General features: G+C 44.6%; 2 protein-coding genes across 3 annotated transcripts in view; one reads left to right on the top strand and one right to left on the bottom strand.

Moving 5' to 3' along the window:
• The window catches only part of rusc2 (RUN and SH3 domain containing 2), a 33,558-nt gene extending 20,023 nt beyond the window's left edge, over positions 1 to 13,535 (top strand). Inside the window, exons 4-12 of the mRNA XM_084551395.1 lie at positions 3,644 to 4,333; positions 5,310 to 5,483; positions 7,552 to 7,628; positions 8,059 to 8,233; positions 8,437 to 8,542; positions 8,822 to 8,868; positions 8,990 to 10,040; positions 10,138 to 10,308; positions 10,737 to 13,535. Of these exons, the coding sequence (XP_084407521.1) occupies positions 3,644 to 4,333; positions 5,310 to 5,483; positions 7,552 to 7,628; positions 8,059 to 8,233; positions 8,437 to 8,542; positions 8,822 to 8,868; positions 8,990 to 10,040; positions 10,138 to 10,308; positions 10,737 to 10,944 (2,699 nt within the window). The 3' untranslated portion in view covers positions 10,945 to 13,535. The remainder of the gene's footprint in view (positions 1 to 3,643; positions 4,334 to 5,309; positions 5,484 to 7,551; positions 7,629 to 8,058; positions 8,234 to 8,436; positions 8,543 to 8,821; positions 8,869 to 8,989; positions 10,041 to 10,137; positions 10,309 to 10,736) is intronic.
• A 6,786-nt stretch (positions 13,536 to 20,321) lies between these two features.
• ccl19a.1 (chemokine (C-C motif) ligand 19a, tandem duplicate 1) lies at positions 20,322 to 23,540 on the bottom strand. 2 transcript variants are annotated; one of them, XM_084551280.1, is made up of 4 exons: positions 23,180 to 23,540; positions 21,941 to 22,064; positions 21,733 to 21,847; positions 20,322 to 20,834 (listed from the first exon to the last, which is right to left on the bottom strand). In XM_084551280.1, exons 1-4 carry the CDS (start codon positions 23,241 to 23,243, stop codon positions 20,802 to 20,804), a joined length of 336 nt encoding a protein of 111 aa, XP_084407406.1. In that variant the 5' UTR covers positions 23,244 to 23,540; the 3' UTR covers positions 20,322 to 20,801. The 2 variants fall into 2 exon arrangements, with proteins under 2 accessions (XP_084407406.1, XP_084407405.1); XM_084551279.1 differs by having other exon boundaries at positions 20,322 to 21,847.

Here is a 23,540-nt window from a genome sequence, read left to right as displayed (position 1 = left end):
CCAGTGAATCTAGTGGAAGTCTAGTCGGGTCATCAATAACTCTACTCATGGACAGTACAGCTCAGACTCTGGCTCAAAATTCGCAAGATGGCGCCGCCCGTATCCCTGGGATACTAGCATCAGTTTGACTAGTGGGAGGAGGCGGAGCTGCGTCATCCATTTCTTTCTACAGTCTATCATCAGGACATTCACTGCAGTCTGCTGTTCTCGCTTCATCAACTTCTCCTTCAGTCGCTAATCGGAAATTAACTTTCCTCTTCTCCCACACTGAATTTGTCTTCGTACAGCTGCTGAATATTTTGAACTTGTTTATTGGTTCACTGAAAGTAGCAGAAATGAAGAATATCAAAACAGGCGTTAGCAGAATCTGCAGAATTTAAGTAGACGTATTAAAATGCATCAGCATTGGTTCCAACGTACTGCAGAAACACCTCCACAAACCTTTTGTCTGTGGTTTTATGTGTCGTTGTTTGATTGTGTATGTTCCTATCAGATGATGCCTCTGCACCAGCTCGTATAGATGCATATAAAGTGTGTGTTCTGAGGGAAAGAAGGGTTGAAGTGGGGCAAACATGTTCTGAATAACAATCAGGTGTGTGAATTTCCATTCAGAACACTACATCATCGGCGGACTTGGCTGAGTGTGTCTGTGTGTTTGCAAGCCTGTGTTTGTGTTTGTGTGTGTCACTGTGGTCCATATAGTACATGAGACAAACTCATCCCTATAAACTAAGGCGTTAGAGAAAATGTAGCAGCCAGGGAAGAAATGATTCAACGTCTCTGTGGAAGATTTATTTGCTGTTTATGGTTTACTCAAATGAAAAGTGATGCGTTTCCACATTTCTCATTAATAATTCACACTATACATAAGAAATCTGACCGAGCAGATCGTGTTGATATCAGATTGTTTGTTTCTACTAATTTTATTCATCTAAATCTATTGAGGAAGCTAACAGATTAAACTAATTCAAAATGCTACACATATCACCTGTACAATTTTGTGCTACTAGCAGCCGTAAAGAAGAGTCTCACTAACAGAAAATGATTTAAAAGATGCTAAACAGTGCTGTCCACACAGTTTATTTTAGGTGCAATATAGGACTGATGGGACACCTACTGTTATCCTTCATCAAGGTTCTCGAATTTGTATCTGGGTGCAGAACACTCACTGTATATAAAGATGGACTAACCCTCCACAGTGTCACCCATATATATTTTTAAGGAATAAATTTGAATGTCTCGATGTTGGTGGCACCAGCTGTCGCCATCGTAGCAGTGTCTCACTCCCCCCTTACTCTGGGTCAATTTAAGAATGCAGTGGAGCTAACCAAAGGTAGATAGCAAGACACCTGTGAGGACACGCACTTGTCACTTAAAGCAGCCACGACCTACACTATGCATAACTTTAAGCCTTAATATTCACTGGTCTGACATAATATTATGACCACCTTCCTAATATTGTGTAGGTCTCCCTTGTGCCTCCGACTCATCAGAGAATGGACATGGGTCTTCTGAGGGTGTCCTGTGGTGTCTGGCAACACAATGTTGTTAGTGGGGGGCCTTTGAGGGGAGGGTCCTCTGTGGATCATCCCACAGATACTTAATCAGTTTGGGATCTAGTGAATTTGGAGGCCAGGTCAACACCTTGTGCTGTTCTTTAGTTGATCCTAAAGCTGCTGCCATCAAGGAGTGTCTTTGCTATGGGGTGGGGGTGCCTGGTCTGCTCTAGGTGGGTGCTACATGTCTAAGTAACATCCACACCAATGAATGCCAGGTCCAAGAGTTTCCCAGCAGAACACTGAATTGTCACAAGATGATCAATGTTATTTACTTTTCCTGTCAGTGGTTTTAATGTTGTGGTTGATCGGTGTAATTTATACCAGTGAGTTGTAAATACTCAGCAGAAAGGAGAAATTAGCTGCAGAGACCAAAACCTCTTTTTGCACTTGTCTGTAAACCTGTTCATTTCTTAATTTTAAACCCCCGTCATGTATCTCCATGCTGACAACCAACCTTAGCATCAAACCCCGTCTCAGCTGGTTTCTGTCTCCCTGCTTGGATAAACACACACATGCATTCTTGGAATTCCTTTGGAACAAGACGACGGATATTTAAGAGTGAGTGCACCGGGATAGGAATGTCCCAGGAAGCATGAGCTGTCCCCTTTTATAGTTGTACACAGATTGGGGCTCCAGAAATCACTTCGGAAACATTTAAATAATGTCCCGTTACAGGAACTGTTGCTTTGCCACTGGATTAATCTGTTAACTCAGTAAATAAACCGGAGATCAAGTGAAGCCCTAACTATAAAAATACAGCAATATAGTAGAGTAATACTTTATCTAGTGGATACTGTTCTTTAGTGGACAGGTTTTTTCCTCCCCCCTTCAGGTGCTTGAACAAAAGACAGCTTCCCCGCCCTGTTAACTGAAGACGAATTACAGCTGTAATTTAAGCTTTGGAGCAACGCTCCTAATGGGTTGTACTCGATTGTTGCTTGACCGCAGTGATTCCTTTAGAGAGGAAAGAGAATATCGATGGAGAGATTTGAGAAAATGGGTCATCTCGTGCAGCATTTCTTAGACGTACTGTACTTCGGATACATCTTTATTTTCTAACTATACGCCCGTAAAGACTGTAATGAGAGGCCTCGCAGCAGCAGCAGCAGCAGCAGCAGCAGCAGCAGCAGCAGCAGCAGCTCACAATATATATATTATTCATCAGACCTCTCTTCAGTCAGCTGTGTTGTTTCACCGCAGCGTTCCTTTGGGAGGCAGCTTGCTCACTAATGATGCTAACATGAAGCACCCAGCTCTAAAGGAGAGGCCTCCGCTGTCTAATGCAAAGGGGAGCGCTCAAGAGGAAGATGTCAGGGAAGGAGGTGGGGGAGGGAAGAAGAGGGAGGTGGCAGGAAGCGGAATGGGAAGAAAAATAGAGCGATTATTACGGAGCAGATACAAAGAAAGAAAGACAGAAAATTTGCCTCCATTCTCCTCACAGCAACAGCTCTCCTCTCAGACCTGCTGGGTGTGTAGTTCACCCCATCCTCCCTCCCCCTCCTCCTCCATCGCTCCGTCATGTTCTGCTGCATCCCGTTGTCTCCCCCCTGTGGCTGAGAGACATCACTGCACCCAGCTAAAAGTTGCAACAGTGGGCTGGCCTTAGGGCGACAAACAGCTTGCGCAACACTGCTGACGTCACACATGCTCCTGTCCGTCATAAACCGACTCTAGACACACACACACACACACACACACAGGGAACACACACACTCCAGTAGATAGTGACCGAGTGAAGAAAAAGCTTCTCCTCGTTGGTGTCTCTCCTGACGCGGTGCATTCAGGTCTCTAGTCTTTGTTTATATTTTTTTTGTGTGTGTTAAACTGGATGTGAATGTGTTTGTCGGTATGTGTGTGTGTGCACGTGGACCGGAGCAAAGTCAGAGCAGTGTTTCAGTGGCGTGGCTCTCTGTGATAAGAGCTGTTTAGCTTTATGACTGGGCAGTTTTCTGTTATCTGTTAGTCTTTGTTTTCGGGAACCGGCTCTAAAATTCATGTTTCTAACCTGTTTTCCGTGGATGAACTTATTCAGTTCTCCTCTGCTTTTCTCTGCTCCTTCTGATCTCCTCGCTGTCCTCATCCAGGTGGTCTCTCCAGCTCCTCAGACAGCCGCCCGGCAGTGGTCCGCTACAGTAAGGACCAGCGTCCCACCACCCTCCCCATCCAGCCCTTCACCTTCCACCACCAGTTCACATCCAAACCGGCCCAGCCCAAGCCCCTGCTGCCCCTGCTCACAGGCTACGTCTCTGGGATGCAGGGCCGCTCCAGCTCGGGCTCCGGGTCTGGCTCCGGCTCCGGCTCTGGCGGTCCACTCGGGGAGGCCGGTGACGATCCAGCCGAAAACGTGCACAGGTACCAGGGTTCTCTCGTCGCCGCCGCAGCTCCTCCTCCTGGATCGGTGCGGCCCTCGCCTCTCGGGAGCTACTCTCCGGTTCGGCTCCAGGGGGCGCCCAGCTCTGGGACCTGCTCCACCTGCACGCCCAGCCCTCAGCCCGCGCACAGCCTCTCTTGCCCGCTTTCAGCAGGTGTCGGCGGCCTGCACACCCCGCCGACGCCGAAACAAGGTGGAGGGTCAGCGGCATTACCCCTGACTCCTCCTCCTCCTTCGTCATTAGGGGTGAAGAGAGGGAAGGTGCCACCAGTTCTGCCACCAGTGCAGGGACAGTGCATGCACCACGGAGCGCGGCATAGTGACACTCTGAGCACGCTGGGCTGTCTGGACTCTGGAAAGCATGTGGAGGGAAACAAAGGATCTGGAGCCAGGACACATCATGGTAGGTTTCAGAATCAGAACATCAGAAAAGTTTTGTTTTTTTAGTTTATTCTCGTCCAGAAAGATGAACACAAACATCTTTGATCACATCAAGTTTATTGCATGCTTTACGTTGTGTGTTGAATATAAAAACATACAAATGCCGGTACAGTATTCATCAGCTGCTGGATCCCACATTAGATTTCAAACTCTTCCAACTTGCTCGTGATTTTGTGACTATAGCCATCTTTCCTGTTTTGTCCTTTTTCTTCTGACTGTGCTTTACATTTATTACAACGATCAGCTTCTTAATGATAGACGAAAAAGGCCTACCTGCACGTTTACACCTGATTTAAATACTACTTCTGTGTGATTCAGTGTTGATGTATTTTTAAAAAGAAGCTCCTGTACATTCTTACTGTTCTCTTTTTCTCTTCCTTCTCTCTCTTCATGCATGATCTCATATCCTCTCCTGTAATCCCTCATCTTTCCATGCACCCTTCTTCCACTGCTTTTTATCCCTTCCATCCATCCATCTACTCGTCAAACCACGCTTCGACCTCTAACCCCCGACTCCATCGTCCCCGCCCCTGCTGTAACGCCTGCCCTTCCCCAACAGCACACCACCTCTCTCCCCAGGCTCTCAAGTGGAGGGAGTACCGTCGTCGAAACCCTCTGGGAGTGGAGAGGGTCTCGGGGGCCCACTCCTCTGCAGGATCAGGCCCCCTTTCTGGTAACATGGAGCCCAGAAGGGGTGGGGGACCGCGACCTGCCAGACGCAATGTGTTTGATTTCCCTTCGGCCCACTCCGGCCACTCGTTTGGACGGCTAAATGGTGCTCATGATTCAGTTGGCAGAGATTAAATGCATGAAGGATGATAGCACAAATGTTTACTTTTTAAGTAGTTGGAGGTCCAAAAGCTCCACTATGCTGCAGGGTTCCTTTATTATATATTTTGTAAAACATGTTTCTGTTGCATGTGTGCTTGTCTCATCAGTGGGCCAGTTGGCTAAGATGCAGCAGAGCTACAGTGACTTCTTGCCGGACTACTTCTCCCTCACAGAGAGGCCGCCCGAGGAGTTCTGCCTCTCCCCCGACGCTTCCACGTCCTCCTCCTCCTCCTGCTCTTCCTCACAGTCCCACATCTCTATTGACCTGGTGCAGAAGAGAGGTGGGTTTCTGTGTGTGTGTGTGGAAATGCATGAGAGAGAATTTAATAGCTAAAGGCTAAACAACCATATTCAGCATTTTCAAACGTAGGAATCTCACAGTTCCTGCACATAAAACTTAAATCTGAATGGTCAAACATAAACCTAGGTATGTACAGAGTTCATTTTGACTATAAGCTAGGATTTTTAAGTCTCCCTCTTCACTTATGCACCATCGTCCAACCAAATATTATATAGTTGTGCAACAGTTGATTATTTATTATTAATTTTTTTGGCTTACACGTTCACACGTACAAAAGAAATGCATCCCCAGCAATTTTCTTTCTCATAATTTGCCTCATCTTTGTGGTTTTTTGAGTGGACACATAAAAGAAGTTGTGTATCCCTGTTTAATCTTCTTATGGGACACAAACAGCTTTGTACTATGAACCACAAAAGCTCCATGTGTCACGTTTGGAGTGGTAAATGGCTGGTTAGAGGCTGTCACAAAGGGGAGGCAGGAGTAGGAACTCAAAGTAAGATTTTATACACTAGGAAACAAAAGGCGCTGCAGGGATGGCACGGTAATCTAAACACACAAATCCAAAAACTGGTGAAGACCGAAAACCAATAATGAACCACAAGGAAACATCCAAAGAGGTAACAGCACAGAGGAAATATAACAGAAGAGTTGACAGTGAACAAGGCAGGCAGGGCTATAAACACAAGGGCAGAGGGGTTAACAAGAGACAGGTGAAACTAATGAGGCCAGAGTACGCCAGGAGAAACCAATCAAACAATCAGAGGGGGAAACACAGGAAGTAAAACAAGACAAGAAACACAAGGAAGAACAACAAGGAAAACCAAACAGGGTCACAGAAGATTCACTACTGCTTTACAGACAGAAACAAATAAAAGTCTCACATTACTGTTTTGAAATGACAGTGACACCAACACAGTGATTTCATTTTGTTAAATGGTCCTTAAACTAGGTGCCTCTAAAGCCCTAGTCGCTTGGGACTAGTTTTACCTGGGTACCTCCAGTGATTTGTAATAATTGCAGAGGCCGTCAGTGATCTTAATCCAGTGAGAATCGGCCATGTCGATAAAATTACACCGCAAATTACCTACTTTGGCGTCTTTATGATTTGGGGGGGTGGGGTTTTTATCTTTTCAAGACTTTTGTTTGATTCGTGGCTTTTTTCTGCCTCTTGTCACTTAAGACTTATGAAGCATGTGCTGTAAATCAAAGTTTAGACAGATGTTAGGGTGCAAAGTCGAGATGTCGCTGACCCATTCACCCATTTGGACGGAAGAAACCATTAAATCAAGCATGAATGTGTTCATCGGTAAAGGTGGGGGCTGATTTAAATACTGCCAGGTCGTTCGTAATTTCTTCCCCGGGATCAATAGCATTAAAAATACATTTTTTATTATCCATTAGAATTTGCAAAGTAATTTAAGTTGTCAGAAAGTGTTGGCTAGTATGAATAGTAAGTTTGAGTATAACACAGAGTTTGTTTATTCCATGCTAATGCGCCACATGAAACACAGACGGGGGGGTATTTTCTGAATCGCACAACCCAGGTCCCCAGGTAAAACTAGTCCGGTCCAAATAGGGTTTATCAAAGTTTTCCAAATCCTCCAACTACTAAATCATCGTATCCAAGACATGTATAGTCATCTAACACATGCAGTGTCCAAAAAAAAATAGTTTAACTGTAATTTCATATAGAAAGCTGAATAGTTTTTGTTCAGTCAGATTATGTATTATATATTGTATTCTTGTTACCTTACTGAGATTTTGACATCACTACATTTTTCTGAGCAGCTGTTGATTGCACAATTTGTTGCTGCTTTTGTAAATCCAACCAAAAAAACAGTGAAAGACACGTTGACATTTGGCTATATTTAAATATTAATGCCTCTCACTTCCCTGCAGAGAAAACGAAAACAAAAAACAAATGAAAGATTTAGTAGTAGCATGAAGAAAAGGAGGCTCTTACACCGGGGAACAGTCATTACAGGGACTCTATTATGTAGCTAAAAAGGTTAACTGACATATCTCTTGCTTCCTCTGTCTCCCTTCAGGTTTGGTGAAAGCTGTGAACACAGCGGTGGATCTGATTGTTGCACACTTTGGCACGAGCAGAGACCCGGATATAAAGGTAGGAGGGCGGCGAGGGGGTTGGTGATTCTCTAATAATCCATTTTATTTGTGGGCACTCAAGGTCACCTTATGTAAAAACAGTATAAGACGTCATAAGAACAAAGCGTACAATGCAATATGAATAAAAGCAGATTTATAACGTGAATAGAAATGAGATAAAAGTGAATGCAGGTCAAATGGAGTAAGTTGTTTTAAAAAGATGAGCTTAAAGAGAATAAACAGCTTGAAAAGAAAAAATTATGTCAAATGCTTTTGAGGTGCAATTTTTCGATTGGCCAGCAGGGGGTGACAACTTCTCAATAGATAGATAGATAGATAGATAGATAGATAGATAGAATAGATAGATCTCCCAAATAAAGGTTCTTTACACTTTCACTCCACTTTCATTCACCTCTTGATGTTTTTCTTTTTGTCTGTGACTCTACCAGGCTAAGCTGGGGAACAGCTGGGTCAGTCCCAACGTGGGTCACCTCATCCTGAAGTACCTGTGTCCGGCCCTGCGTGACATTCTGCAGGACGGTCTGAAGGCGTATGTGCTGGACCTGATCATCGGGCAGCGGCGCTGTCAGCCCTGGAGCCTCGTGGAGGCCTCCACACAGCTGGGTGAGGAGGGTTGAGGGCATATATTTGTTTTTATGTTTTTGTGATTTGTGTTTGACTAGTATTTGCCCAAAGTATGAGAGTTAATCTGTTTTATTACTGAATTCAAGGATTGATTGAACAGTAGAGGAGGGGAACTAGCTGTGAGGTTGTCTCATTTTTGACACAGTGACTGAAGTCATGTCTTTATTCTTGTCCCACGTCAGGCCCGTCCACACGTGTCCTCCACAGCTTGTTCTCAAAAGTGAGCCAGTACTCGGAGCTCACGAGCCACAGCATGAGACTGAACGCCTTCATCTTTGGGCTGCTCAAGTGAGTCATTTCCCTTTATCCCTGTTTTCACTGTTACTGTTAATTAAGGGAACCAGTGATTCTTCCTGTAGTCTGATGGTGGAAAATAAAATATTACCTGCGTAGTTTGGATTCATTATTACCGTAATGCATTGTGGGCTTTATTGAGGGACGTTAAATATATTGGCTTATTACATTTGATTAGAAGTTGTTCTGCTCTGAATGATAGAATTGTGAGTTTAGTGTTTAAAGTTGTTGTGCAGAAGAGAAGAAAAACAAAGTCTTATTTCTCTGTTTCAGCCTCAAATCTTTGGAGTTCTGGTTCAATCACCTCTACACACATGAAGGTAAGACTATGATAACTTACAATCAGTGTCTGACACTGTTAACAGGACATTTATCTTTCTCTGTCCTCCTTCAAATACTTCAGAGACGTATGTTCTAACACTTCTTTCCGTTCTGGTCCAGATATCATAGCGACACACTACAGCCCGTGGGGGTTCCTCCCCCTGTCCCAGGGCGCATGCCAGCATCTCTTTGAGGAGCTCCTCCTCCTGCTGCAACCCCTCTCTCTCCTCCCCTTTGACTTGGACCTGCTGTTCGAACCGCATCTCCTCCAAAAGGGGCAGGAGCATCTGCGCCGCAAGGAGCAGCTGTGCTCCGCGGGGCAGAGTGTCGACCAGTCAAGCCGCTCCACCTTCCAGCTCATGAGGGGACTGAGCGTCACTGTCAGCGAAATGGTCAGGGACTCCAGCGCCGAGGCGAAGAAAGAGAGGGCGGGGCTGAGGAGAGAGGGAACATGGCCGAGGATGGAAGCGGCCGGGTCGAGGAGGGAGGCAGCGGGAGGGAGATCAAGGTCGACAACAGCGGGGGCGACGGCCGAGAGCGTGACGGCCGGGCCGGTTAGCAGGGCGACACTGATGGAAGTAGGGTTTGCTAATCTGTGGAAGGAGAGGGGAGCGGAAGGGCAGAGAATGAAAGGCGTGGGTCAAGAGAGCACTGGAGAAGAAGGTGCGGAGATACACAAGAAGGACAGGAGGAAGGGTCTTGCAGAGGAAGGGCGTCAGCGGCAAGACAGACAGGCCGGCTGGTGGTTTCAGCTCATGCAGTCCTCCCAGGTCTACATCGACCAATCAGCAGAGGGGTCAAAGTTTGTCAGGACCGAGAAGAGGAAGAAGTCGTCGGAGAGACGACAGAACCAGCTGCCACCCACGAGGGAAGGTGTGGTGGAAGGGGCCGAGTCGAGCCAAGAAGGGGAGGGCAAAAAAAGGAGCAGCGCGGGGTCAGCTGGATCCAAGGGAAGGCCCTCGTGGATGGGCAGCCCCCCGGAGTCGGTCCTCAACCAGGAGAAAGAAACAAATCCTCTGGAGACTATGGGGGTTGGAGCCCAAGCTGCAGCCCAGGAGGAAAGCCCCTCACATGGGCAGAGTTTGCGCTGGGGCAGGCTCTTTGGTTCCAGTGTCGGTTCTCCTTCGAGAGCGGAGGCGGCTGAACAGAAGGGAAAAGCCCAAAAGACAAGGTGAGAAAAGTTTATTTATATTCAGTATTATCAGTAGAAGATCGTCTTCTTCCTCAGCGGTTAAAACCGATCTCTGTTCTATCTTTTTCTCTGTCAGGCCACCGTCCGGCTGGCTTGGTTTGGATCGGTCTGTCCTGGACCTCGTAGCTCAGACCATCGGAGCAGGCAGCACGAAGAAGACGGAGCCTCCTGCAACACCAACTCAGACCCAAACCACACACCCACCAACGTCAGCCCAACCAACTGAAGCCAAACAGTTATCTCAGTGGTAAGCATCTTATATCAGGAAATACATCGATCAGCCACAACATTAAAACCACTTACAGGAGAAGTAAATAACATTGACCATCTTGTGAGAAATCAGAGTTCTGCTGGGAAATGTTTGGACCTGGCATTCATTCATTGGTGTGGATGTTACTTAGACATGTAGCACCCACCTAGACCAGACCAGGCACCCCCACCCCATAGCAATGACACTCCTCCACACACAAAAACGCTTTAGGAGCAACTAAAAACAAACCTGGCCTCCTAATTCACTAGATCCCAAACTGGTCAAGTATCTGTGGGATGATCCACAGAGGCCCCTCCCCTCAAAGCCAGGAAGTGTTTAGATGAAAGATGACTTTTGATTTAATAGATTAATGAATCTCTTACCTGAACGGCTGCAGCTCACCTTCTCCGTTTCTCATTTCTCAGCGAAGTCCGTGCGCTGTGCCACCACATAGCCACCGAGCCCGGCCAGCTGAGCTTCAACAAGGGCGACGTCCTGCGGGTCCTGAGCAAGGCCGACCCCGACTGGCTGCTCTGCTCCCTGGGCTCGACCGAGGGCTTGGTCCCGATCATCTACGTCACCCTCAAGGGCATGGAGGACAGCCAGGACGTTAGCGGACTCTGGCAGTGCTGAGCAGACGACGAGGACCTCGCCCGACGGATGAACGCTATCTGCTCTGAAGACGGAGGCTGTCCCTGCCCCCACGTGTCTACCGGTGTTGGCTGTACATTGGGAGTATTTCTAAAGGAAAACAAAAAATAAAAAAAAGACACTGAGGGAAGCATGCAGGCTCAACCACAAACTCACATCTGCTTTAAGGGAACATCCAGAGCATGCACACATCCAAAACCAAAAGACCTGACAAGAAACCAAACCCAAAGACTCTCACACGCTTCTCTCTCTCTCTCTCTCTTTGTGAAGCAGCTGTCCTACGAGCTTAACCATGTGACCATCCATCTCTACTTTCGACAAAACAAGGAGGGGGAGGCACACAGTAAATCATAATATGATAAACTATACCACGCCTGGCTGCACTTTGCTGTTCTCTCTCTGCCACTCTTAAAATACACTGCTCAGATTTTACCCTCAGTCCCTAGACAGGTTGATGTCCTGTTGCTTACCTAGTGCTGATCAGTCCTTATCTTCATAGAGAAGCCAGTGAATGTTAAGATTTAAGGTGATTGATCTCCATATTATTATTGTTATTAATATTATTATAATTAAGAGATTAGAAAGAGACACTGGTGTTTGTTTCAGTGGATGTGTTCAGTCGTTCAGTCTGTTCCCTCCTCTGTCTTACCTGATCACCGTCCATCAAGGCCTGACTGTCGGATGGACGGGCCGATGAACTGTTGAGAAGGCAACGCTAGGATGAAACGGTGGCGCATGTAACTTTGCTAAAAAAAAAAAAAAATGTTTCCCCACATGCCACCTGCTCCAGTTTCATCTCTTCCAGGAAGACTTGGCGGCTTTTTAGAGGCGATCGAGTGAATGTCCGTACAGCCATTTAAATACGCACTGCTAATGCATACACCGATCAGCCACAACATAAAGACCACTGACAGGAAAAGTAAATAACATCGAGCATCTTGTGACAATTCATTGTTCTGCTGGGAAATTTTTGGACCTGGCATTCATTGGTGTGGATGTTACTTAGACATGTAGCACCCACCTAGACCAGACCAGGCACCCCCACCCCATAGCAATGACACTCCTTGATGGCAGCAGCCATAACGAGCAGGATACACACAGAAAAACACTTTAGGAACAACTCAAAAAAAAAGAAAAACATGAAGAACAGAACAAGGTGTTGACCTGGCCTCCAAATTCACTAGATCCTAAACCCATCAAGTATCTGTGGGATGATCCACAGAGGCCCCTCCCCTCAACCCATAGGACCCAAAGACCCCCCACTACACCACAGGACACCCTCAGAAGGCCCATGTCCATTCTCTGATGAGTCACAACTGTTTTGGAGACACAAGGGAGACCTACACATTATTAGGAAGGTGGTCATAATGTTATGCCTGATCGGTATATGTGGCTTACAGGTATGATGATTTTTTTTTATTGGCCTGTTTAGCTGGGGTATATATCTAAATAGAAAAAAAACTAAACAGGGCTGTCCAATAAAAAACAAAACATACCCCTAGAAGTCTTTTTAAAATCAGGATGAGGATATTTCCCCCCTGCCAGGAAATTCTTCCAAATTCCTCCTAATTAGTTTCTGCTTTTAGAAAGATCTCAACTATGCCTTAAAGTGCTCGAGTTAGGAACAGGCAGTCATCCTGACACTACAGCGTATATTTTGAATATTCTGCGACGCGTCACAGTGGACACTTTCCTGCAGATCCATGTCTGCGAAGACGCCCGTCGACTTCTAAGAAAGCTAAAATAGAGATGTATGGTATGATATTTTTGGATGTTTAAAGGGAAACCCCAGCAGGTACGGCTTCACGGGTGTCGATACTGTTCTGTACCTGCTACCTGTCAAGCCCCGGGTGTAAAATGTGGCCTTAGATTCAGACTTAAAGAACTACAATATCCAGCTGTATGCACTGCACCTGGATGTAGATGTTGCCGTGCATACAGATGCCCTCTCCAGATATTACACATGATAAAGTGGTAAAAGTAATGTACATTTATTAAATACATGAATGCTTGTGTATTTTTTTGAAAGCCTAAACAGAAGAATAGTTTTTCCTTTGTTGCTTTATTGTACAGTTTTATTTCTAACATTTGATTGTCATTGAACTGTAAATATATTTAAATCTCTCATTTCTGCCATAGAGTTACATGTACGAATGTTATTAATGATTTTGTCGGTGCATTATTTTCTGTTTTTAAAGCGAGTATAAGCTTCAGTTTCACTGCTAACAACCTGCTGACTATAATACAAGTTACCTGTGGTAGTAGAAGGGTTACGATCCTCCCGATTGGTTTGCTGTTCATCCACATCCTGCTCAGAGTTCAGAGATAAACACATCGTAGTGGTTAAACCAGAGAGACGGGGAGACAACTGGTGTAAGAAAGAACGAGAGAAAGAAAAGGAAAGAAGGACGGTTCTCTCTGTTTTCTGTTTTTCCTGGCTGCCTCCTGCCTGTAAATACCTTCAGCATCAGTGGCACCGCTCTTCTCTCTGTGTCCAGGCTATATGATGTGTACGTATGACATTATCAAACTACTATGGATGTTAAATAACAAAGTGCTCATGTGGTCACGAACTCGCACGGCTCCTGTGTCTTCTGTTCTCAACACAATCCACCCAGGACACTGCCTTCTTAGTCTGCTGTAGTCAAACTGCTCACGCACACACAGTCGACAGCACATTTTTGGACATAGGAATTAGAAATATTGTGCTTTCTGTCATTATTCTGCTAAAACGTGCAGAGCTTACAGTTGAACTTGTGGTGAAGTTGCTGCACAAGTGGTTAGAGGTTTTATTTATGTGACACTTTAGCTATTTCAGTATTTTTTGTTTGTGCAAAGCTGAATATTTCCACAGCTGCCTCTCATGGTCAGATGTTTGATATTCAGTGCTGCATTTTTGAAAACATACGGGGCATGTCAGACGTAGTTGCATTTAAGATGTTCTGCAGTTCAAAGTTGTGAGGAAGCGCCCCTGCCACAAGGTGGTGCTGTTGTCTTCAGATTCTGATTCGGAAAACTTTATTTGTCCTCTGTGGGTGATTTAAGGCACTCAAGAGCAGCATGAGTGTAAAACTGCTCATGCACACAGAGGCGACGGCACATTTTTGGACATAGGAATTAGAAACATTGAGCTTTCTGTCATTATTCTGCTAAAACGTGCAGAGCTGGCAGTTGAACTTGTGTAAACGTGGCTGCACAAGTGGTTAGAGGTTTTATTTAGCCATTTTCAGGATTTTTTATTTTTTTTTTTTTGTGCAAAGCTGAATATTTCCACAGCTGCCTCTCACAGTCAGGTGTTTGATATATCAGAAGCAGCTGCATTTAAGATGTTCTGCAGTTCAAAGTTGTGAGGAAGCGCTCCTGCCACAAGGTGATGCTGTTGTTTGCAGATTTAGATTCAGAAATCTATATTTGTCCCCTGGGGGTGATTTAAGGCACTCAAGAGCAGCATGAGTGTAAAACAAGACACACACAAAAATGGAACAATACAAAGTATGTACCAAAAAAAAAGAGCTATAAATGTTTGAAAACTTTCCAAACCATATGTATGAATAAAGTGGGTACAGGTGCAGACAGGGTAAGTGCAAACACGAGCTGCAGGGATTGTATATTTGCATGTATTTGCAGAGATAGTGTGGATAATAAATGATAATAAATAACAACAGAAGACAGATGCATAAAAAAAAAGGTTCATTAAAAACAATAAAACAAAAAAACTATGGTAGAGAAGAGTCCTTAAGCTGCACACAGCTCTGGGCCAAGATTAAATGGTCTGGTATTCATATAGTTTTGTATTATAGCTATTCAAAGCAGTCACAGTGACACATCTACCTGCCAGTTCACGGAAGCACACCTGGAGCGACTTCAGGTTCAGTGTCCTGCTCAAGGACGCTTCGGCACATGACTCAAGCACCGGGGGTAAAACTCAAGCTGCATCTCCACCTCTGTTCTTTCTATGTGAACCTCCTCAGTTTAACACAGTTGTTCCTCTGGGAGGCGCCATAAAGACCTTTTAACCTCTGTGGTGATTTGCTTGCTCGGGCCACATCCTAAGGCGCTGCTGCTGGTTCTGCAAATGTGGTGTGGTGGTTAGCGCTGATGCCTCACAGCAAGAAGTTTCTGGGTTTGAATCCTTTCTGTGTGGGGCTTTGCATGCTCGTTACGTTCATTGGTGATTCTAAATTGGCCGTAGGTGTGAGTGTGAATGGTTGTCTGTCTCTGTGTGATAGACTGGAGACCTGTCCAGGGTGTACCCCGCCTCTGGCCCAATTACAGCTGGGATACGCTCCAGCCGCCCGCGACCCTCCAGAAGACAAGCGGTTACAGAAAATGAATGAATTAATAACAGTTAAGTAATTATAAAGAAAAGCAGCATGCCTCCTAAACGCATGGGTCTGAATATGGAACAGGGCTATCTGATTTATTCAGAGAGAAGCCAGTGAATGTTAAGACTGAAGGTGGTTGACCTCCATCTTCTTGAAGGGCTGTGGCAGTGCACCAACCAGTTCTGATGCATTCATCCCCGCTGCAGAGCATCCCGGCTGTAGAGACATGTCCAAAGCTACCTGATCTTACCCACTAATCTCATCTGAGTCACATGTGATCCTCGTCCATGAGTTTTCATTACAGGGAAGTGCCGTTCATCAAATTCCTCTGAATGGTGAAGTCGTAATTTCAGTGGAAGTCTGAAGTTTGTAACGTTTCCTGTTTCATAGGAATATGTCATGACGACATGATGGTATAGGGGTTCTGTTTTTTAAATCCACATAATTACATAATCCCGAGGACAAAGAAGTGATACACACAGAGTCCTTTAAGTAGGTCAGGTCAGATGACCGCGGATCAGACCGCTTTTGTGTGTGTGTGTGTCTGTGTCAGGCTGCATCCTGCTGGGGATGGCTGCTGCCGTCAAGGAGTGTCATTGCTATGGGGTGGGGTTACACCTACGGCCAATTTAGAATCACCATTGAACCTAACGTGCCTGTTTTAGGATGGCAGGAGGAACCAGGAAAGCCACCTGCTCCACCACGCCACTGTCCCGCCTACCTTTACCGTATTTCCTTCCTTAAAACGTCCTCTCATTTCCCATTCACCCCTATCTATCTTGAATGAAAGTTTAAGGAGTTTATTTTGGCATTGAAGGCAAAGGCCTCTGCCAAGAAACCTTAGCGTGAAATATAATCCTTTGTTTATCCTGAGCATGTGGAGGAGGAGGAGGAGGAGGAGGAGGAGGAGGGACCAGCCCTTTAACTTTAACTCAGATTAAAAAATTACCTCCTGACACTTGATCCAAACATTACCTTCACTTGTACATTTATAAACCTGCGAAAACAAATTCCCCAAAGTCACTGCCCGCGCATTTGTGTCCCTCTCGCTGTGTGTCTTACGCGCGAAAAACCACCTTGACAGAAATTCACAACTGAGCGTCTCAAGGTTTTAAGTTACTGTGAAATGTGAGTGGTGCGAACTCACAGAAGACGTCGAATGAGCATCGACACAAAAGCTCCGGAAAACTGGATCTGCTTGATCTCTTGTAACGTTCAGCCCACTTTTAATTTCCAACACAAAAAAAGACTGAGGCTTTTAATCTGACAGGCTGCCAACTGAGGCTAAAGTTCGGCATCTCTAAACTGGCAATCATGCTGTCTGTTTATTCATGCCATGGTTAAGTGCTGGAAACGGGAAGATTATTTGATGGCACAGCTAAACGTCTCAGATTGTGGAAGTTATTGAGAGGTCATGAGATATTTTGGAGAAGGACTCTTCCCGATGACGCGAGAGTCTGTGGCTGAAATGCCACGAAATGGCATGCTCGCGCCACGAGGTTCGCCGCTTTCATCGCGCCGATTTAGCTTTCGTCGGCCGAGGCTTGTGCGAAGGTTTTGCACGTCGTAAACCGGAGTAAGGAAAACATTTTGAGCCAGAATACCTGGAGAGAACCCACGCAGACACAGGGAGAACATGCAAACTCCACACAGAAAGGCCCCAGTCGGCCGCTGGATTCAAACTCTGAAGCAGCTTCTTGCTGTGAGGCATCAGCGCTAATCACCACGCCACTGCGCCTCATTATCAAGCAGCCACCTCATCAAAATGAAACTACGGAAAGAATGGAAACCATGCCATGAATTTAATTCTAGACTGGTTAATGACAACTGACTAAACATGACTAAACATTTACAGTAACTTCTGCTCGGTCGTCCGCAGCATCTGGGAAAGGTTCCAACCCATTTCTCAGAACAGAACCGTTTCGGTTCTGAGACGTCGGTGGGTTTCCTCACATGAAATCCTTGTTCAAGGTCCCACCACAACATTTCTGCTGGATTAATGTCCAGACTTTGGCTCGGGCCGTTCCAAACTTTCACTTTGTTCTTCTTTAACTGCTCTTTCGTGGAATGACCTGTGTTCTTGGCCTCGTCGTCTTGCTGCATCGGCTCCGTTCTCCTCAGATTCAGCTCACAGACAGGTCACTGGTATAAGCCAGGTCTTCCTCATCAAAATGAAACCTACAGAAAGAGTGGTAACCATGCCATGAATTTAACTCTAGACAGATTTGTGACAACTCACTCAACATGACAAAAGGAAAATGACTAAACATTTACAGTAACTTCTGCCTTGCTCAGCATCTGGGAAAGGTTTCAACCCATTTCTCAGCACAGAACCGTTTCGGTTCTGAGATGTCGGTGGGTTTCCTCACATGAAATTCTTGTTTGAGGTCCCGCCATAACATTTCTGCTGGATTAATGTCCAGACTTTGGCTCGGGCCGTTCCAAGCTTTCGTTTTGTGCTTCTTTAACTGCTCTTTCGTGAAATGTTCTTGGCCTTGACAGATCACAGCTCACAGACAGGCGTTCTGAGGTCACTGGTATAATTCAGGTCGTCCAAAACAGGCCCAAACAAGGACATTACCAGGACGGGATAAGGTTCTGAGTGTTGTTTCATCTCTAGACATGAGCCAAAACCGAACAATTCTACTTTGGTCTTATCTGCCCACAGAACCTTCTCTCAATAGTCTTCTGTCTTGTCCACGTGATGTTGATCAAACTGCAGACTGGTAGAAATGTTCTTTTTGGAGAAAAGTGTCTTTGTCCTCAGTGGATTCATGAACATTAACTCGAGCCAGTGTGAGAGAGGCCTTTAGCTGCTTAGAAGTTCCCCTGGGTTTCTTTGTGACCTCTCAGACTGCTATGGAGTGATCTTTGTTGGTGGACCACCCGTGTGGAGGGGAACACTCGTCTTAAATCTCCCCTGTTTGTTATCAATCTGTCTGACTGGGGATTATTTGTGGATTCCAAACTCTTTAGAGAGGGGTTTTGGAATAATATTTTTCAGCCTGGTGAGCAACAATAACTCTTTTTTCTGAGCTCCTCACAAAGCTCCTTTGTCCGTGCTGTCCCACACTTCCACAAACATGTGTCGTGAAGATCAGACTGAGACAAGTCCCTGATTTATTTTGGCAAAACAAGCGCTGAGTGGCTGTCTCATTTACATTTACTGGAAACACCTCTGAACAGACAGACTCTAATTTGGCCTTAAAATCAACCTATAATCCTGGAGGTGCAGCTCGCTGATATGTAATATTGGCTCATTTTCCTTGAATGCATCAATATCAAAGTATAATATCTCTGTTTCATTTGTTTGATTGGGCTCTTTATGTCTAATTTCAGGACTTGTGTGAAAATCTGCAGATGTTTTGAGTCAATTTTATGCAGAAATGTAGAAAATTCTGAGAGGAGTCGTGGGTATTAATAACATAAAGGTTTAACAAGAATCTTTTAGAATTTCCTAATACTTCAGGAGACCTAACATGTCAAACGGTTCATCTGTCTTTCCTGGTTGTTAAAAATCTAATAGACAGGATGTCAGGTGAGTCCAGCTTCAGCTTCAGTCCAATCAACATGAAAGTCATCTTGAGATGAGTGGTTTTCGTGTAAATTCAATTTTCAATTCAATTCAATTTTATTTATATAGCGTCAATAACAATACAAATCATCTCAAGACGCTTTACAAAACCCGGCCTGAAACCCCCAGAGCAAGCCTGAAGGCAACGGTGGCAAGGAAAAACTCCCTTTTAACAGGAAGAAACCTTGAGCAGAACCCAGACACACAGCAGTAAACATGCTATACAGTAATAGCACAGAATTGCATGACTAGTAGTAGATAGGAAATTAGAGGGCAAGAGCTCTGTGCCAGAGAAAAGAAAGTGGAGGATGTGAGAGAGGAGAGAGAAGAAAGGAGGAGGACATGTGTTTGGTGCATCGTCCCCCAGCAGCCTAGGCCTATAGCAGCATAACTAAGGGATGGTTTAGTCCAGCCCTAACTATAAGCTTAATCAAAAAGGAAAGTCTTAAGCCTGATCTTAAAAATACAGAGGGTGTCTGCCTCCTGAACCCGAACTGGGAGGTGGTTCCACAGGAGAGGAGCCTGATAGCTGAAAGCAGTACCTCCCATTCTACTTTTTGAAATTCTTTGAATTCAAGGAAGTAGGCCTGCACTTTCAGACCGAAGTGACCTGTTGGGATGATATGGTACAATGAGGTCTTTAAGATATGATGGAGCTAGGCCTTTAAGGCCCTTGTATGTAAGGAGGAGGATTATAAATTCTGTTCTAGATTTTAAAGGGAGCCAATGAAGAGAAGCTAAAACTGGAGGAATATGATCTCTCTTGCTAATTCCTGTCAGTGCTCTTGCTGCGGCATTTTTAACCATTTGGAGGCTTTTTAAAGAGCTATTTGGACAGCCAGACAGTAATGAATCACAGTAATCCAGTCTGGACGACACAAATGCATGAACTAGTTTTTCAGCATCACTCTGAGACAGGATGTTCCTAATTTTGAAGATATTATGCAGGTGAAAGAAGGCAGTCCTGGTTACTTGCTTTATGTGGAATTTAAAGGACATATCCTCGTCAAATATAAATCAAGGTTTTTCACAGTAGTACTGGAGGCCAAGGTAATGCCATCCAAAGAAACCACGTGATTAGATAATGAATCTCTGAGATGCTTAGGACCAAATACAATGACTTCTGTTACAGGTCATCCAAGCCTTTATGTCTTTAAGGCATGCTTGGAGTTTAACCAGATGATTAGTTTCATCTGGTTTCATGGATAAATATAGCTGGGTGTCGTCTGCATAGCAATGGAAGTTTATGCCATGTTTTCTAATAATCTTGCCTAATGGCAACATGTATAACGTGAAGAGTATTGGTCCTAGCACAGAACCCTGAGGAACTCCGTAACTTACTTTCGTATAAGTAGAAGAATCATTGTTGACATGAACAAACTGGAATCTGTCAGACAGATATGACTCAAACCAGTCTAATGCAGTTCCTTTAATTTTGATCTCACTTTCAAGTCTCTGCAGTAAAATATTATGATCAATAGTGTCAAATGCAGCACTAAGATCTAGCCGAACAAGTATAGAGACAAGTCCACTGTCTGAAGCCATGAGGAGATCATTGGTAACTTAAACCAGAGCTGTTTCTGTACTATGATGAACTCTAAAACCTGATTGAAACTCAGCTCATATGGAGGTGTAAAGTGATGCAAAGACAAACAAACCGATCATGGATGCATCATAGAGTTAAAGGCAATTTATTCATTTTCACTACCAAAGGAACAAAGTAAAGTGACAAAGAATCCCATAGATCAACCTGATCAACAAATAAACACAGTTTTACACACATATATATATATATTAAAAAAACAATAGTTAGACAGAGACATTAATTTAGCTAGAGGAGGAATTACAGTTTACTTCTTTTATATTCTTCATATTCTCTTTCAATTTGGATGTTCTGAGTCGTTGCTTCTCCACCCGGTCTTGCAGCTGCCACCTCTGGTTTACTGGGGATTCACTCCAGTGCAGCGTCTGTGCTGTTGAGACATAACCATTTAGAAAGTTAGCAATGTCATCACTGCTTTAAACTTTAAACCTCTTGCCACAAATTGTAGGCTTTTCTAGTGGAAAAGTGTGGAGGGGACAAACGCTTTCCCATCAATTTTCTGTGGTAATGCTAAGCCACGGTGGACGTAATGCACTTCAGGTCTGCAGACTGAGTGGTTTGAAATGTTTTAAAGTCATCAAACTAGACCTGATGATTTAATGTTGTCATATTATATTGTAAAAGAATGGAAACACTAAATATTCTGGATGCTTGACTTAATTTGACCAAATCCAAAAGATGAACTTGTCTCAAAGGCATTAGGATATTACAAATAACCGCGCTGCAAATTCATGCGCCTGCTGTGCTGCTGGAAGTGAGCAGCGATACACCAGACCTGGGATCAGTTCATGCTTTGGCGTCTGGGCGAAACTCATAACTCAGAGCGGCTTGTGCGGTTTTCCGCTTCGGTGACTAACAGCACTTTGAGGTCAGTGAGGCGTGAACGAGGCCCGCGCCGATTGCAGACTTCACACAGAACATTTCAGGATGTTGTGGTGGATACGAAACATTTATTGTTTATGCTGAAACTAAGTTAACTGAAACTAAATGTCAGGGTGATATTGATTGTTTGATTTCCTCTGTAATGTCTCTATTACTTTGTGTGAAGGTAAGCCAGGAAGGCATTATCTTAGCTTAGCTTAGCATAAAGCCTGGAAGAAGTGAGATTGAGAATAAGAGAATAACGAGCAGTGGAAGTGAACATTTTTTTGAGTTCTAGGTGTCATTTGCTGCATTCAAACTCATCACAGATTTATTTACCACAACAAACTGATTTAACGCTGCGCTTGTTTTACAGTGCAGAGCAGCAGACCAGGGCAAAGGTTTACCTTGTAGTTGGCGTCCTTGCAGAATTTCTTCAGCTTGTCCACGTGGACCTTCAGATCCTGGACCCATGACTCACGAGGTGGAACGCAGAGTGTCTTCTTATGTCTGGTCACGAAGCTGCAAGAACACACCAAATCATCTGGGTCAGGGCAACAGCGTGATTGCAGAAACACATTGTCTGTGACTAGACCCATCGCCGCCTGGACTTACACTGTGGCCTCGATAGCGCAGCCCTGTCCGCTGGGCTGGTGGCGGTAGTCGGCGACGACAGTTTTTGGGAGGGTTTGGTTTTTGACACTCAAGCAGCAGTCAGTGGGCACCTGCGCCAGCGTCACTGGAAGACAAGAGAAGCTCAATTCAGCTTAAAGTGACCAAAGCTGACCTAACTGTTCAACCTTTTATGGTAGTTTTGATGCGGGATCAAAACGTCAGTGTGACCAGAGATGGCTCCATTCTGGACAATCTCAAAGTAGTAGTAGTACATAGGTTGTACATGAAAGCAGTATAAGCAGTAAAGCTGACACCTGCTGCTTTCCGTAAAGAGAGAAATTACTTTTACAAAGACTGTTTTTATACCTGCAGAGGAAGAAAGAAGTATTAGATTACATTAGAGCTATTTGAATTTAATTTCTCTGAAGCAGCCTTGTGTGCAGCGTGAGACCGCTGTCTTTCTTCTCACCTTTGAGTTTCATTATATTTTTTATTGCCATCTCTCTCCAAGCAAAAGTTGTCCTGCTACCTGTTACTTTATTTTCACTTCACTTGACCGGGACTTTCTCTCGTTAACCTTTAGCTCTACATAACACAAAGCAGGTCTGAGGTGGAGGGGAATGCCGGCACCACACCTTGCAGGAAGAAAAACAATATCCAAATATTTACCTTGATTCTTTACTCTGATAAGTAATGCTTACACACAAAACAACTCTGCAGGGATTGGGTGTTAAAGAGCTGATTTTTTTTTCTATTGCAATCTAATTTTTCATATATTACGCTTTCATTTTTATATGTACTTAATGATTTATTCTGTTTAGCACCTGTTTATCATCTGCCCATCTGGACTAGTAGGATCATTTTTCATTTGGCATTTTGAGAATGAACATCTGGACCGTCCAGAAACATCATCTGCCATCTTCCATACCCGCTTATTCCTGTTAAGGGTTGCGGGGGTCTGCTGGAGCCTATCCCAGCTGTCATTGGGCGAGAGGCTGGGGTACACCCTGGACAGGTCCCCAGTCCATCGCAGGACTGACACAGAGAGACAGACAACCATTCGTGCAGAAACAGCAAAATCTTAAATGTAAATAATCAGATATCAAATAAAGCGAGAGACCACCATTTATGGATACCTGCTCCCTTCCTTCTGCGGATGTGCTCGGATGAATTGCATCCTGTCATCTTTTTAAGCTGAGGAAAACAAAAAAGAAAAAAGCAGCACCTAATGATACTCACCAGTGCAGTAGCAGATGACAATGAGGATGCAGAGGAAGAGCTTGCTGTCACACCACGAAGCCATGTCTAAGTCGAGGTCGTCTGTCGGTTTCTTTGGAGGCGTGCTGGTCAGTAGCAGAGGATGCTCTTCCTTTCACTGCCTGCTTGTTGCAAAACAAAGTGAGGTGACTGCCTCTGTGTTTGTCGCTCCTTATATGCAGTGTCCACGTAGTTTCAGTTTCCTTTTTTCTTTATGGCCCCTCCTATGTAAAATCCCCTTTCTCAACCAAAAAAAAAAAAAAAAAAAGGTTTGTTTTATTGTTTTATTGTATATCTTTTAGAAGCTTTTATTCAGGCTACATCCTGACTGACACACACTCCT

Source organism: Chelon labrosus (assembly GCF_963514085.1).
Source record: "Chelon labrosus genome assembly, chromosome: 9".
Lineage (NCBI taxonomy): Eukaryota > Metazoa > Chordata > Actinopteri > Mugiliformes > Mugilidae > Chelon > Chelon labrosus.
The sequence above is the reverse complement of the archived record's forward strand: the minus strand, read 5'-3'. Positions and strand labels throughout refer to the sequence as shown.